Below are 15,773 nucleotides of genomic sequence, written 5' to 3'. Positions count from 1 at the left end.
ACAGGCTTGAGGCCAAAGGTTATTGGCTTAAAGCCCAAGGTTGCTGATTTGAGCAAGGGATGACTGGCTTGGATGGAGCCTCCTGGTCAGGCACGTATGAGAAGCAATCAGTGAACAACTAAAGTGCTGCAACTACAAGTTGATGCTTCTCATCTCTCTCCCTCCCTGTCTGTTTCTGTCGCAAATAAATAAATTAATTAAACCTAAAATTAAGAATTCTTTCCTAAGTTTACTTCTGTCTGTGTGGTCTTGGTAGCATCAGTTCACTCTACTCTTTAGACTCTTAACTGTATACATGTAGTTATGCGGCTTCATAGAAAAGGAGCTATGTTGCTCAACAATAAAAAACAAATTTTTATTGTTGCCACAATAAAAATAAATGGAAAGAAGCAGAGAAGCCAGTTTACTTTGGGAATGCTGTTGGAATTCTGAAATGTGATTTTATTTTTTGCAAGCTTTTACTCTTAGCTCTAAGGCAGTACTACCTAATACCACCTCAGCCAGCCATTTGAAAGTTAGAATTCTGAGGCTTCAAGAGTACTGAGGACCCATAGTTCTCATAACTCAGGCTTCATGTGGGTTGTCTTCTGTGCCCTTGGTGCCACTGCTGTTTATTATTTATTCAGCACCTCAATGATGGCTGTTTCTCAGATTGTTAGGTGGATGAGGGAGGAAATTTAAATGTTCTTTAGTTGGAATAAAGGACAATATTTCTGATGCTGAGCTTCAATTAATGTTTCATTTAAATTGTTTTCTCAAATAAGATTTTTTGTCTTAACCAAGATTGTTTATTCCTAGCATATTTTTTGTGCCTTTTAAATAATTAATGCATTTCCCTATAGATGTTTATTCTGGACAAAGTTGATGGTGATACTTGTTCCCTGAATGAATTTACCATAACTGGATCAACATATGCACCTGTTGGAGAAGTGTGAGTATACCTTCCGTATCATTTAAAGGACCCATGGTACCAGTCTGGTATTTGTATAGACTTGCAATGTGTCTAAAACAGTTTAAACCGCTTTCTGAACATAGCTTATGGCAGTTGTCCCCAACATTTTTTGGGCTACGGACCGGTTTAATGTCAGAAAATATTTTCACGGACTGGCCTTTAGGGTGGGATGGATAAATGTATCACGTGACCGAGACAAGCGTCAAGAGTGAATCTTAGATGGATGTAACAGAGGGAATCTGGTCATTTTTAAAAAATAAAACATGGTTCAGATTTAAATATAAATAAAACGGAAATAATGTAAGTTATTCTTTCTGGGGGTTGGGGACCACTGGCTTATGGCATCAGTTTTTAGAGTAGTAGATTTTTGTACGCTTGTAATGAGAAAACACAAGTTACAAGCCAGTGATCTTTTTCATCTCAATGAGTTCCCATTTGAAGCCTAAGTATTTAAGTGGGGTTTCTTTTTATTATTTATACCAGTGGTGGAGGAATTTCATAAACTAAGGATTTCTGACCTTTACCAGTTGATTCCTGGTATCAGAGACACGTTATGGTTTTGCCAGCATCAGCTCTCTAAGAGCCATTGCTCATTCTTTTGAATACTTGCCAGTCTGTTGTCCACAAAATTCCATTTATATTATTAAATAATTACATAAAAGTCAATAAAGACACCCACACTTTGCTCTGTTTTTCCTTCTGACAGGTTTAAAGATGATAAACCAGTGAAATGTCATCAGTATGATGGTCTTGTAGAACTCGCAACAATCTGCGCTCTTTGTAATGACTCTGCTTTGGATTACAATGAGGTAAGCCTCAGAACTGAGAAACGAGGCCTGACTGACTGTTCCTAGTCAAGGGTGGGGTGGGTGGATGAAAATCCAGCCTTCCTTCCTCCCTTTTAAAAGTAAGCGTTCCTGATTCGATTTCCCCTTTCCATTCAAGAGCCTATCTCTATCAGAGTCAACATGACTGAGCCAAAGAAAGCTGAGGACCTTTCGTATGTCCTCTGCGACTGAGCATTGACTTACCTAAGAGTTTCAGGGTACAGGATGTTCTCAGTTTGTTTATAGTTTGGTACTATACATGAATAAAACCCAGGATAAAAAATGTTCTCTTGAGAGTATAAGGTATTGGTCTTGCTTTTTAAGATGGGTGTTTTATCCTTGAGGACAAGCTGAGGCTTAGAGGTTGTTTTCATGACATTGGTGATAAAATAATGTAAAATTTAACCAACAAAAAACTTTTTTTTCTTTCTTTTCAGTTATAAATAGTGAGATCATCCTTTGGTCTAAAAGGCAGGCCGGTTCCCATCAGAAACAGAATTGTAAACTCTGTAGATACGTAATAGCATGGAATTGTAAATACTGTTGGAAAACTTTATATGAATTAGTACTGTGGTTAGTGGCTTATAATTAAGGGAAATGAAAAACCTAATTATTACAATAAGATATACACCTGTGCTTTCAGTGTATTTTAATTACCTGGATCATGTGCCCCAGGGTTGGATAAAACTGGCCCATAAAAGGGTGATGTAATGGAGGATAGTTTCTCCTACGGAAACGTCTTAGCTAAAGACAAATGCACTTGTTTGCCACTGTACCCTTTTTGTATGTTCTGTGTCTTTACCAACACAGGCAAAGGGTGTGTATGAGAAAGTTGGAGAAGCTACCGAGACTGCTCTCACTTGCCTGGTAGAGAAGATGAATGTATTTGATACCGAACTGAAGGGTCTTTCTAAAATAGAACGAGCGAATGCCTGCAACTCGGTCAGTATTGGAACTGTGTCTGTTGATCATGTTGCCCATCACTCATACCACATACTTACTCTTGTACTACTTTAGACAACTAATTTCTCTACCTTGTCTCCTCAAACTTGCAGTGTATTCTTCCCCATATTTACTCTTGGGTAAAATGATCTGGCTGTCTATCTGAAGAAAATAAAAGGAGTCAATAGATAATTTCTACATGCAGCCATCTATGCTCATAAAGTCTTCTTTTCCTAGTGGTGCTGTGGACAGACTGTCCTTGCTCCTAACAGAAGCTGCAGCCCCTTGTGCAGTCAGCCTCTGCATTCCTCTCCTGCATTGTCAGTTTTCCATCTACTGCGTCCTCGTCACATGGGAAAAATAAGCTTTCTTTATTTTCCTCTTAAGCACCCTGATTCTAATAGCACATTTTAAAGTACATGATGCATACAGATGAGGTATCCTAGAATTGTACACCTGCAGCCCATATAATTTTATTAATACTGTCAGCCAATAAATTGAATTAAAAACACATGAAGTAAAATCTGACAAAAATAAAAGGAAAAATAGACAAATGCACAGAGTTGAAAATTTTAATACACCTCTCAATAACCAATAGAATAAGCAGATTAAAAAATCAGTAAAGATATGGAGGATTTGAACAAAACTAAATATAACTCACCTAATCCTTATTTCTATTATGCTATTTGTAATGTGCACTTCAAATGCATAAGGAACATTCACCAGACTAAACCATGTAGCTGGATCATGAAGCAAGACTTAAATTATGCCCTAGCCGGTTGGCTCAGTGGTAGAGCGTCGGCCTGGCATGCGGAAGTCCTGGGTTCGATTCCCAGCCAGGGCACACAGGAGAAGCGCCCATCTGCTTCTCCACCCCTCCCCCTCTCCTTCCTCTCTGTCTCTCTCTTACCCTTCCACAGCCGAGGCTCCATTGGAGCAAAGATGGCCCGGGTGCTGGGGATGGCTCCCTGGCCTCTGCCCCAGGCGCTAGAGTGGCTCTGGTCGTGGCAGAGCGACGCCCCCTGGTGGGCGTGCCGGGTGGATCCCAGTCGGGTGCATGCGGGAGTCTGTCTGACTGTCTCTCCCCGTTTCTAGCTTCGAAAAAATACAAAAAAAAAAAAAAAAAAAGACTTAAATTATGCGGTTGCTGACCACAATAAAATTCTACCAGAAGTCAGTATAAAAAGATAAGTAAATTCCCCATATATATTTTTTACTTCTTGATTTCAGAGAGAGAGAGGAAGGGAGAGAGCGAGGAAGGGAGAGAGCGAGAAACATTGATCCTGTGTGTGCCTTGACCAGGCACAACCTTTGCGTAACGGGACAATTCTCTAACCAACTGAGCTATCCAGCCAGGGACAATTCCCCAGATATCTTTTAGCTAAACAACACTCTTAAATAACCAATGGGTAAAAGAAGAAACCATAGTGGAAATTAGAAAATATTTTGAGCTAAACAATATTGAGAACACACCACATGAAAATTGGAGGATGCAGCCAAAACAGTTTCCAGGGACATGTATGGCTTTAAATGTACATACTAGAAAAGAAGGTTAAAAGTCAGTGATATAGGCTTCTATCTAAAGAAAGTAGAAAACCAGCAAATTATACCTATTATGAACAGTTTTATATGGGAATCTATTATGAGCAATTGTATATAGATAAATTTGACAATGTAGAATTTACAAATCTCTTCAGTAACACAACTTTCTAAACTGACACAAGATGAATGGAACAATCCTGAATCTGTTGAATTGAATGTAATTCAAATCTACCCCCACAAAAATCTTCCAGCCCAAATTCTGCCAAACACTTAAGAAAGAAATACCAGTTTTACACAGACTGTAAGAAAAAGGAAAACCCTTCTAGGCCAGAGATACCAAATGACCTGACATGGATGTGACAAGAAAAGCCACAAACAAAAGCATGTTATAAAACATTTTATAATAGAGATATAAAGATTCTCGACATTCTCAAATGAAGTCTAGTAATATAGTAAAGCTGTAATGTGTTGTGTTCAAGCAGAATTACCCACAGTGAAGCAGGGCATAGCTTAACATTCAAAGGTGAAACAGTGTGGTGGAGTGTGCAGAGCCACATATCTGCCAGATCTGTCGTTGGTTGGTGTGACTAACTCCCTCAGTTTGAAGACAGTTTCATTCATGTAGAGATGTTTAGAATTGTTTGGTTCCAGACCTGTAACTGCTCAGTGAAGGGAACCAAGTAGCATTATGGAACTTCAAAGTGGCGCGTTGACTGTAATGACCACAAGTAAAGGCAGGACTATATGTTTTGCTTGTCTGTTGCTGTATCCCCAGTGCCTGTCACATAACAGCTACTGAGTGAATATTTGTTGAACAGGTGAAAATTTATAGAAATTGTCATCCAGTAATAATCCATATATGTTCTTTTCATAGGTCATTAAACAGTTGATGAAAAAAGAATTTACTCTAGAATTTTCACGTGATAGAAAATCAATGTCCGTTTATTGTACACCAAACAAGCCAAGCCGGACATCAATGAGCAAAATGTTTGTGAAGGCAAGTACAGCAGAATGCTATTGAGATGTTCTTGCCAGGATTAAGATCCTGATGAGCCAGTAAATAAAATTGTTGACGTAAATCTGTAATATTTCCAGGGTGCTCCTGAAGGTGTCATTGACAGGTGTACCCACATTCGAGTCGGAAGTACTAAAGTCCCTATGACCCCTGGAGTCAAACAGAAGATAACATCCGTCATCCGGGAATGGGGTAGTGGCAGTGACACACTGCGATGCCTGGCTCTGGCCACTCATGACAACCCACTGAAGAGGGAGGAAATGAACCTCGAGGACTCTGCCAACTTTATTAAATATGAGGTTAGCTAATGAAAGGCTTTTTTCACCCACACACTGCACACTCATTGTGTTCAAACAGCACTCCTTCAGTAAAAGGTCAAATGAGTCTTGCTTCTGCCAAGAAAGAGGTGTGGTTTTTTTTCTGGTGGCCAGATGCATCCCAGTTGTAAGTTAGGTTGCTATGTCAAACATATGTAGATAACTTAATACAAATCGGTTATTTTCAAAGTAGAATTACCAAGACGAGCTAAACAAACTTGTAAAACCTATTTTGCAACTCTCATAAGATATAGTATTTTAAAAGCATTTACAATAATAAACCACTTATTAGTTATTGAAGGTCATAGTGTCCAGGTTGAGATACTCCTCCTACTTTCTGCTCATAGCAGAATTCTCTCCTACCAGTTCTGATACTTCCTGAAGCATTGAAGGGAACAAGGAACAAGCTTTTGGGTACAGAGGGCCACTAACATGGCCAATATCAAAATGTTCCTATTCCTCAGAATGTTTTTTCCCTCATTTCAGGATATTATCGTCACGGAAGTTAAAGAATGATTTGATAAGAATGTAGCAATGTTTCTAATCCTATTAATTGGAATACTATTCTTCATTGGATTTATATCTGAAGTGTGAATGTTAATCTTAGATAAGAGTCAGAGTTACAGAATTTAGCATAAGAAAATGCAGAAATGTTTGCTCTTAGTGTATAACTAGCCCTGTTTCACACTAGGAGAAAAACCACAACTTGCTATTTTGAGATAAGGTGATTCTTTTGCTATAGACCAATTTGACTTTCGTCGGCGTCGTGGGCATGCTGGACCCTCCGAGAATTGAAGTGGCCTCCTCTGTGAAGCTGTGCCGGCAAGCGGGCATCCGGGTCATCATGATCACAGGGGACAACAAGGGCACTGCTGTGGCCATCTGTCGCCGCATTGGCATCTTCAGTCAGGACGAGGACGTGGCGGCAAAGGCTTTCACAGGCCGAGAGTTCGACGAGCTCAGTCCTTCGGCCCAGAGAGATGCCTGCTTGAATGCCCGCTGTTTTGCTCGAGTTGAACCTTCCCACAAGTCTAAAATTGTAGAATTTCTTCAGTCGTTTGATGAGATTACAGCTATGGTGAGTATCTGGATGTGTACAAATTTTGACCATTAAATTTTTAGTAATAGCTCTCAGATTTGGAATTTTTTGGTTTTGTTGTGATCTGAGCTGTTTCTCAAAGATTCTGCTGACTTATAGTTGGCATAGTGTGTGTTGCATGCATGGAAGATTCTAGAGTAGTTTAAGACCTAGAAATGCCCTCTGAATCGGTCCCAGAGGAAATACTTAGTGATGCCTGTCCCTTTCAGACTGGAGATGGTGTGAATGATGCTCCAGCCCTGAAGAAAGCTGAGATTGGCATTGCCATGGGCTCTGGCACTGCGGTGGCCAAAACTGCCTCCGAGATGGTCTTGGCTGACGACAATTTCTCCACCATTGTGGCTGCTGTGGAGGAGGGGCGGGCAATATACAACAACATGAAGCAGTTCATCCGCTACCTCATCTCCTCAAACGTGGGGGAAGTTGTCTGGTGAGTCCCTGTAACAAGTCACTGTATTCCTTTATCTGAATTCGGCTTGTGCTAACCAGTTTTCCAGATCTGTTCCCGATAGTGGCTCTGGTCTCCGCGCACAAGGCGGGCAGGAGGACTGGGCAGGACGAAGCCCTCGTGAGGGAAGAGGGCTCTATGTGGCTGCCTTTAACACAGAGATGAGCTTAACTATACATACTGACAAAAATTTCTGGTCTTCTAAAGGTTAACTGCAATTTGAAATTGGGTATTGGGTATTATTAAATGTTTTAGGATTGCCAAAAAAGTTATTTCAAGAATCCGTTGTTGCTGCACCTTTTTTTTTTTTTTAATGCAGGAAGAGGGCATAGTAATGCTATTTGAATAGTGGCCAAAAATAATATAGGGTCTTTCTCTTCTTTCCTTGGATGGCAACAGTATTTTCCTGACAGCAGCCCTTGGATTTCCTGAGGCTTTAATTCCTGTCCAGCTTCTTTGGGTCAATCTGGTGACAGATGGCCTGCCTGCTACCGCATTGGGGTTCAACCCTCCTGACCTGGATATCATGAATAAACCACCCCGGAACCCAAAGGAACCACTGATCAGTGGGTGGCTCTTTTTCCGTTACCTGGCTATTGGCTGTGAGTAGTTTTTATATTGTTGCTTTATAAACAAAATGTTAGCCAAAATTCTGTAAAATCATTCTTAAAAGCATATTTTTCTTCTGTCCCCATATTAGGTTAGCAAAAAATGGAGGCTGCCCTCTTTCAGTTTAATTAACTGTAAACCCAATTTACAGTAACATTAGTCCCTGTTTTAACATCCTCATCTTCCCTTGAATCTTTGTAAATGAGGTTTTCAGATCTCTGGGCAAAGGGGTCCCGGGACTAATCAGGCCTTCTGTCACCAAGATATAAAAACAAAGTTCCTTGTCCTCCTTAAGCAAGAAAAGGGACCTGGCCTCTCATCAACATGGTCAGTAAATGGGTGGAGCCGGCCACGGGGGCCAACTCTTCACAGGTGACACCTATATAGACATCATCCTCCTGATCTGGGTGCTGGTTTTCTTTTTTTTTTTTTTTTGTATTTTTCTGAAGCTGGAAACGGGGAGAGACAGTCAGACAGACTCCCGCATGCGCCCGACCGGGATCCACCCGGCACACCCACCAGGGGCGAAGCTCTGCCCCTCCGGGGCGTTGCTCTGCCGCTACCAGAGCCACTCTAGCTCCTGGGGCAGAGGCCAAGGAGCCATCCCCAGCGCCCGGGCCATCCTTGCTCCAATGGAGCCTTGGCTGTGTGAGGGGAAGAGAGAGACAGAGAGGAAGGAGGGGGGGTGGAGAAGCAAATGGGTGCTTCTCCTATGTGCCCTGGCCGGGAATCGAACCTGGGTCCCCCGCACGCTAGGCCGACGCTCTACCGCTGAGCCAACTGGCCAGGGCCTTCCCATTTCATAGGGTAGGAAAGGGAGCCCCAAAGAGGTTAACTTCCCTGGGGTTCCACAGAAAGGGAGGGAACTCAGAATTCAAAAATCACACCCTGGCGTCAAAGTGGCAGGCTCTCAGCCTATCAGTTCCCCTCCCACGTTAACAGTTTTTCGTGTGCCCTTCCAGAAGTGCCCTGACAAAGTTTTTTGTATTTATTTTGCAAGTGATGGCATGCTGTACAGCCTTGTGTGCTGAACTTTGTTTTTGTATTTCTTCCTCTTTTTGGGGTAATTTCCATGTCAGTACACACACAGCACCTTATCCCTGGCCTGTCCCATTATAATGGCTGGTTAAGAGGGTGTGTTCTTGCATCTTTGGGTGGATTCTACCCCAGTGGAATGTTCTTCATTCTCAAGTCCCGTGATCTCCATTACCCCTTGTTGCTTCTTTGTAATAAACTTGCTGAGTTCGAAAGTAATGGGGGAGGGTATCATTCAGGCATTGCCATATTGCTCAGTATTCTGCACTAACTGCTCTAACAGCCTTCCCATATAAAGGTTCAGCCAGGCCTTTGATGGAACAGATAAATTAGTGTACACCTGATAGCATCAGTATGCCTAAAAGTTATGGTGTGATCTAGCCCTACCAACACGGCGTGGCCTTATGTGGAGGACACATACTTGCAGCCCTAATATGTACTGGCAGATAGAGAAGGGCCGGCTAGGGTATCAAGTTCCTACCAATCCAGGAGGACCAATTCATCACAAATTCTGGAGCTCAGGTTGCTTGGTTCTTCTGTACCACAGGCCTCCCTTACAGAAACCCCTGTCCAGCTGGTTTTGCACAGGCCTGGCTCAGTTACCACTGGCACACCTTGTCTTCCATCTGTCCTGGGGAAAGACCTGCAGGGCAACAGCTGGAGCGACGACTGTAGGCTGCAAGCCCCGCCACATGTCACCATTATGATGTTTGTTCCCAGGTTATGTTGGCGCTGCTACTGTGGGTGCTGCCGCGTGGTGGTTCATTGCTGCTGATGGCGGTCCAAGAGTGTCCTTCTACCAGCTGGTATGTAGCCACCTTCCTTTCTGTGCCTTTGATGCAGTGTTGTAAACCCTCACAGACAAGGATGTCCTTGAGTTTTCTGTGGTTTGGGTTCCTATCAGGTAATCTTAAAGTTTAAACAATCTGCAATTGCAGCAAAGATTATTCTGAAGGCCCCGGCTTCTCTGAAAATGGGGTGACATCTTGTGTGGTAAAGAGTGTGTGCAGCCTGAGCTTAGTGTGCAATTGGTGTGTGTACTTTGGAAACATATTTGGCTGATGAGGAACATGACGGGGTTTCTGTTGCAGAGTCATTTCCTACAGTGTAAAGAGGACAACCCGGACTTTGAAGGAGTGGATTGTGCAATCTTTGAATCCCCGTACCCAATGACAATGGCACTCTCTGTTCTAGTAACCATAGAGATGTGTAACGCCCTCAACAGGTCAGTGAGTCCTCTCAGCAAGCTGGGGCAAAAGCTCTGACAGCTAGGGCGCTGTGGACTGTGTGTGTCATGGGTGATCGAGGGTCACAGGAAAGCTCTTCCTTCCCAAAAAGAAAGGAAAACAAGCAGCATGGGCTTCTAAAGCATAAGCGCCATCATCTCCAGGAAGCAGGAGGAGGATTTAGCCACGTGTTCCTTAGGGACAGTGGAGGACAAAACGAGGGCCTTCACTACCCCTGTAGGCCAGTGCCCACAGGGAAGGAAGGAGGTTTTTCCCTTTAGCATTGCAACAAATAGCATTATCCAATTAGGCCAGTGACAGAAATGGAAATTTTAGAAATAACTTGATTGTCAAGGGCAGTTGAGCAGCTTTGAACCCAGTGAAATGGAATCTGCTGTGGTGAAGCCTAGATTTAAAATGGGAAATTTGTCCTACATCTGACCATGCATTCTTCCTTAACTTTGCCACCTAAAAACTTTAGTCAATAGAATTAGGTCAGTGGGTAGTGCCAAGTTAGCTGCCACTATTGAAGAGTAGTTCTGAACAATCTGTCGCTTGTGACACACCTTTTTGTTGGGCCTGGTTCATGTACCTCTCTCTCCTTCTGCAGCTTGTCTGAAAACCAGTCCCTGCTGAGGATGCCCCCATGGGAGAATATCTGGCTCGTGGGCTCCATCTGCCTGTCCATGTCGCTCCACTTCCTAATCCTCTACGTGGAGCCCTTGCCAGTAAGTGGTGGGGGGACCGGGGCTGGGGGCTGGGGCCCGGCTGCCTCTCCAAGTCTGGGAACTTGACGAGGCCTCTCTGTGTCTTAGCTGATCTTCCAGATCACACCGCTGAACCTGACCCAGTGGCTGATGGTGCTGAAAATCTCCTTGCCTGTGATTCTAATGGACGAGACTCTCAAGTTTGTGGCCCGCAACTACCTGGAACCTGGTAAAGAGTGTGTGCAGCCTGCCACCAAAAGCTGCTCGTTCTCGGCATGCACCGATGGGATTTCCTGGCCGTTTGTGCTTCTCATAATGCCCCTGGTGATCTGGGTGTATAGCACAGACACTAACTTTAGTGATATGTTTTGGTCTTGACTGACAGTTTTACATAAAGAAGATGTTTAACTTAATCAATTAATTTTTTATTGTTTAAAGCAACTGTCTATTTCTGCTGAATTTTCACATGAACATACTGGCTGGTGAAGGAGGTTTCATACTCTTAGATTTTGTTTTGCTTTTTCTGACTCCAGTGGGGCAAGATTTTCCTTTTTTATACACATAATTAAAGTGTCCATTGACATGTACAGAGAACTAACACTATTTTATGCAAATATTTTTTTGTAGATGAAAAAGCATGTACAGTGTTCTGTTTAATACTCATCCTTGTAAAAAAAAACAAAAAAAAAAACGTTGAGCCAGCAGACATTGTCAGCAAATTAATTGGCAGCAGATTTTAGGAAATGAATGTGTGTGGTTTTCTAAAACGAAATAGCATGTATTGTCTTTTGCATGATCCATCCGGATTTAATCTGAGATCACAGTCTAATTTTTATTCATAAGCCAATTTTTCTGCACTGGGCAGAGTACTGCTACCTCAGTCAGTATTTTTTGGTTTGCCACCCCCTCACCCCTCTCGGTTCACCCCCACACCCATCCCACCCCAGGCCCCGCTCGGCTGCTTCTCCTGTAGGATTTCGATGGTTCTGTTTACATCAGTCTTAACAAGAGGTATGCCTGTTCTCGCTTGTGCAGAAAACATTGTTCCAGATTCAATTGACTGGGTTTGTGTCCCCTCACGTAGTTTTTAAGGTTATTTATTTAAATGTCTAGTGTATTTTATTGTAACAGACATTGTTTTGCCAACATTGCCTATTTCAGTGACACTTCACAATCTAGTTTAAAAAAAAAATAAAACATTTTAAATGGACAGAAAAATAACTGCCTTGTTTTTAACTCCTAAGTGGCTTAGCTTGAACTATCCTAGACGTGTTCAACATTCTCTTACGTTCTTAGCTTGGACCTTTAGTTTTACTGTGCTCACGGGGAAGAAGGATCCTGTTCTGCTGCTTAGGTAGTTGTAGGAACTTTATTTTTTAATGTATAGGCACTGACATCTGTGACATTTTATGCAAGTTTCTGCTGGCCTGTTTCAGCCTGGTGTAGGGAACACAAGGGCAAGTGTGTATGTGTGTGTGTGTGTGTGTGCGCGCGCGGACGCGCGTGTGTGCGTGTTTTGTAAAATCTGTAAATAGCACATGACCAAATGGACATACTGTATAGAACTATTTTTATTTGAACATGGCACTAACCACCACTGTCGTACTGTGGTAAATGTCTGCGCATGTTCCAGATCAGTCTTACCAACAGTGCATAAGTCATTAACAGTCCTAACCGTGCTGTTTTCCTCCAATGCCTTCCAACATCCGTCAACTAACGTGAGTATTCCCTGGAATTCAGATGCTTTGGCTTAAAGGTGACTGCCACCAAGTGAGATGGTTAGATGACACTAATGAATAAGCCCGTGTCAGGCACTGCTGTGCTCCGACTTTCCCTGAGAGCCTGGCGCAGTGTGTGCTACCTGTGCACACCTGAGCTGAACAAACTAGCTGCCTAGGACAGAGGCAGAGCTAGATGCTGGGGAGGGCCCAGGGAGAGAGACTCGTTCTGATTTGGTTGGACTGACAAGCTAAGGGAGCTGCGCCTTTGTTTGCTAGTGCTAAGATGAGGCACAAAAAGTTGTGGTTCTTTTGATCTTTGTTTCCTGCAAAGACTTGTCCCAGAACCTTGCTTCATTAAAAAGCAAAAAGCTAGTGAAAGCAAGTAATGAACCAGTGAACTCACGTCTCCATGGCTTCCTTAAGTAGGTTACCTTCCTTCACCTTCTGGGTCACATGCTGTGCAGCAGAGACCAGTCCTCTCCCTGCAGGGTACATTAGAGCACAGCTGTCAGGCCATGGCTCCTCAGCCAGCAGCCAGCCTTTAGTTCGCCAGGGGGAAGGAGGCCGAGGCAGCCACTTCCTCCCCAAGAGGCCCCGAGTGTTCTTGTGGAAGTCACCAGGCCAGCCAGAGGACGCGTGATGTCGGTGCTGACAGTTGGGGAAGAGGTAACAGGGACGAGGTGGGACAGGGCGCTGCGGCCAGGGCGTTGAGGTCTGAGTGTAAGGAGGTGGAAACAGATGTGGAGACCAACTGAATTCAGGGTCTTGGCCTGGCTCAGAGGAAGGGGAGGTTGGTTGCTCGGCAGAGAATGTAGGAGGATAGGGTTTTGCCAATTTTAGCATCATGAGGGGCAAAAAGAAATGGGCTGAGTAGATCAAATTGAAGGATGCATCCTGGCTACAAACCAGAACAGGGTGTCTAAGCTTGTTTGGTGGTGTGCTGTTCAGTGGAAGCCGATTTAACCAAATAGTCCACTTCTCCTGCCTCAGATCCTCGAGGCGGCGGCCTTTTAAAGCAGGGGGATGCTGGGAGCTGCCGGAGTAGACTGCGGGGCCCCAGCCGGCCCTGGGCTGCCGTGCCCTGTGGTGTTCCAGCCTGAGCCTGGCCGCCCACAGAAGCATGTGGGCACCCACTTCCCTCACCCCAGACAGTGGGGGTTGGGGAAGGCCCACCACCGCGCCGCCTCTGAAAAACGTCCACACTGTGCCTCCTCAACAGCCATGTTGCTGTGGGCACACCCCTGACCTCAGGTCCCTGTCCTGCAATGAGGAGCAGCCACCCAGTCCCCTCCTAGCCCAGCAGGTGGGCACTGTTGGCCTCTGCTAATTCAGTCATCAGTGACCACAGGGGCAGCCTCTTCCCCAGACCCGCCATGCAAGTGTTGCCAGGCTGCTCTCGCCTGGCACACTTCCCAGGAGGCCTCCAGCCCGCTCCATTTGAGTGTTCTGCTATCTGCCCCCCATGCCCGCCCAGCCTTTCTGATCTAGCTCTGCCCAGAGGATGGCAGTCTTACCCCCCTCCCTTCCTGGGGGCACCCCTGCAGCAGCCTGTCTGCATATACAGTACAGGTGATAAATTCTGTCCGGTGGCTGCGTCCACACCGCCCTCCAGCTGGGCCTCAGGCCCCTCAGTGTCTGTGGGAGGCATCCCGTAGAAACAGGAGGCCACAAGCATTAGCTCAGTGTCTGCCCAGCACCCCTCCCCGCAGCCCAGAGCCTCTGCGTCTGCAGAGCGAGGCAGCTGTTGCCTTTTCAATTTAACCACCAAATTATATCAGAGCCACCACCCTGCAGTGAACGAGGAGAGTAGCTCCAGCCTCTGTCTTGAAAAGGAATGGTGATAAGCAGCTTAAGTGCACTGATGCCCTCTGGGACTAGGCCAGGCCGGGCAGGGCTGGGGAAGGACGGGAGAGCCAGAGGCTTGTGCTGACTGCCACACTGCTCACTTCTGCTTCATCTCCCTGCACTGCTAACCAAGAACTGTCCCTTCTCGGGCCATCTCCCTCCTGGCACACCTGAGATGAATGTCTGCCTGGTGGGGTTCTCTGTGAGCCAGGGGCAGGGGGCTCTGCTCTGTAGCCAGATGACACCAGGGACCTGTGTCACCGAGCTAGTGTATCTAGATGCTACCCTAGCCTGTGTGGGCAGTGCCTCAGGGACAAGCAGAAATGCTGCTCTTGTAAACTTAAAAGAGCAAACTCAATTTTCCCTTTCATCTGTCACTATTAGTTTTAAGTAGTTGTTCTAACATTTCCTCCCCATATTTCATTAAGCTGATTTCCTCTTTCTTTCCTTTTCAGCAATACTGGAGTAACCGCTTCCTAAGCCATTTGCAGAAATGTAAGGGTGTTCGGTTGCGTGCATGTGCGTTTTTAGCAACACATCTACCAGCCCTCTGCATGATTGATGTTGGGGGGGGGAAGAAAAGTAGAAAAAAGTCCCCAATTCATTGTGTGTTATGTGGAGGAAACGTGTATTACCAATGAGGTTTTTAGCTTTTAAATCAAAGTAATAACTAATGGACAATTTTAGCTAAATGGATTAGAAAGCCTCTCCAGAGAATTTTGGTTTCTTTGCTGCAAGAATGAGGTTCTGAAACCTTATCCAAGAACTTAGATGCCATCAGCCAAGTCGCCATATTTCTCTGTGTAAAATGTCATAGCTTATATAAATGTACAATATCCAATACTCAGTTGTAATGCATGCCTTCGGTTGTAAGTAGCCGGATTTCTCTATGGTGTCATTGAAACATGCTACTTTTTAATTGGCCCTGTACAGTTTTGCTTATTTATAAATTTATTGAAAACACTACAGGTGTTGAGTGGTTCAAGTGTAGGCCTGCAGTTCATAACTTCAGTTATTTTGAGTGTGCAAACAGCTATTTTGCACTGTATTAAATGTAACTTATTTAATGAAATCAGAAGCAGTAGTCAGATATTGGTGCAATACAAATATTGTGATGCATTTATCTTAATAAAATGCTAAACGTCAATTTATCACACGCATGTTTGACTTTAGACTGTAAATAGAGATCAGTTTATTTCTGTGCTAGTAACAAAAGCATTGCACAGACATGGTTTCAGGTAAATAAATCTATTCTATGATAAGTTCACAGTGTGGTGTTGACTGCTCTCCTGTGGGAGGGGTGGGACGTGCACCAGGGCCCACAGCCCTGATTGCGGAGGAGGTTTGTCCTGGTGTGGAGAAAAGGGGTGGGAGGAAGTTCTTGGACTTGATTTCTGGGTAGGAGAGCAGAATGGTAGAAGGTCTGCTCGTGGGCCAAGAAGTATAATACATTCCTGCCCTTGCTCTACTGTCTGCCCTCAAGTATGG

The 15,773-nt window shown here is 44.3% G+C and overlaps 1 protein-coding gene across 2 annotated transcripts in view; it reads left to right on the top strand.

Annotated features, from left to right (window-relative positions):
- Positions 1–15,552, top strand: part of ATP2A2 (ATPase sarcoplasmic/endoplasmic reticulum Ca2+ transporting 2) — a 65,753-nt gene extending 50,201 nt beyond the window's left edge. Inside the window, exons 9-21 of one of the 2 annotated variants that reach the window (XR_010749374.1) lie at positions 843–931; positions 1,659–1,761; positions 2,590–2,721; positions 5,138–5,260; positions 5,359–5,577; positions 6,338–6,673; positions 6,904–7,124; positions 7,542–7,744; positions 9,507–9,592; positions 9,878–10,011; positions 10,623–10,740; positions 10,828–12,437; positions 14,741–15,552. Coding sequence is in view for 1 of the 2 variants with exons in the window: in XM_066370943.1 (XP_066227040.1) it covers positions 843–931; positions 1,659–1,761; positions 2,590–2,721; positions 5,138–5,260; positions 5,359–5,577; positions 6,338–6,673; positions 6,904–7,124; positions 7,542–7,744; positions 9,507–9,592; positions 9,878–10,011; positions 10,623–10,740; positions 10,828–10,948; positions 14,741–14,754 (1,899 nt within the window). In the remaining variant the exon portion in view is untranslated. The remainder of the gene's footprint in view (positions 1–842; positions 932–1,658; positions 1,762–2,589; positions 2,722–5,137; positions 5,261–5,358; positions 5,578–6,337; positions 6,674–6,903; positions 7,125–7,541; positions 7,745–9,506; positions 9,593–9,877; positions 10,012–10,622; positions 10,741–10,827; positions 12,438–14,740) is intronic. The other variant, XM_066370943.1, reaches the window with a different exon arrangement.
- Positions 15,553–15,773: the final 221 nt, after the last annotated feature.

This window comes from Saccopteryx leptura, chromosome 2, assembly GCF_036850995.1.
Source record: "Saccopteryx leptura isolate mSacLep1 chromosome 2, mSacLep1_pri_phased_curated, whole genome shotgun sequence".
Taxonomy (NCBI): domain Eukaryota; kingdom Metazoa; phylum Chordata; class Mammalia; order Chiroptera; family Emballonuridae; genus Saccopteryx; species Saccopteryx leptura.
This window is presented reverse-complemented; position numbering and strand designations above follow the sequence as displayed.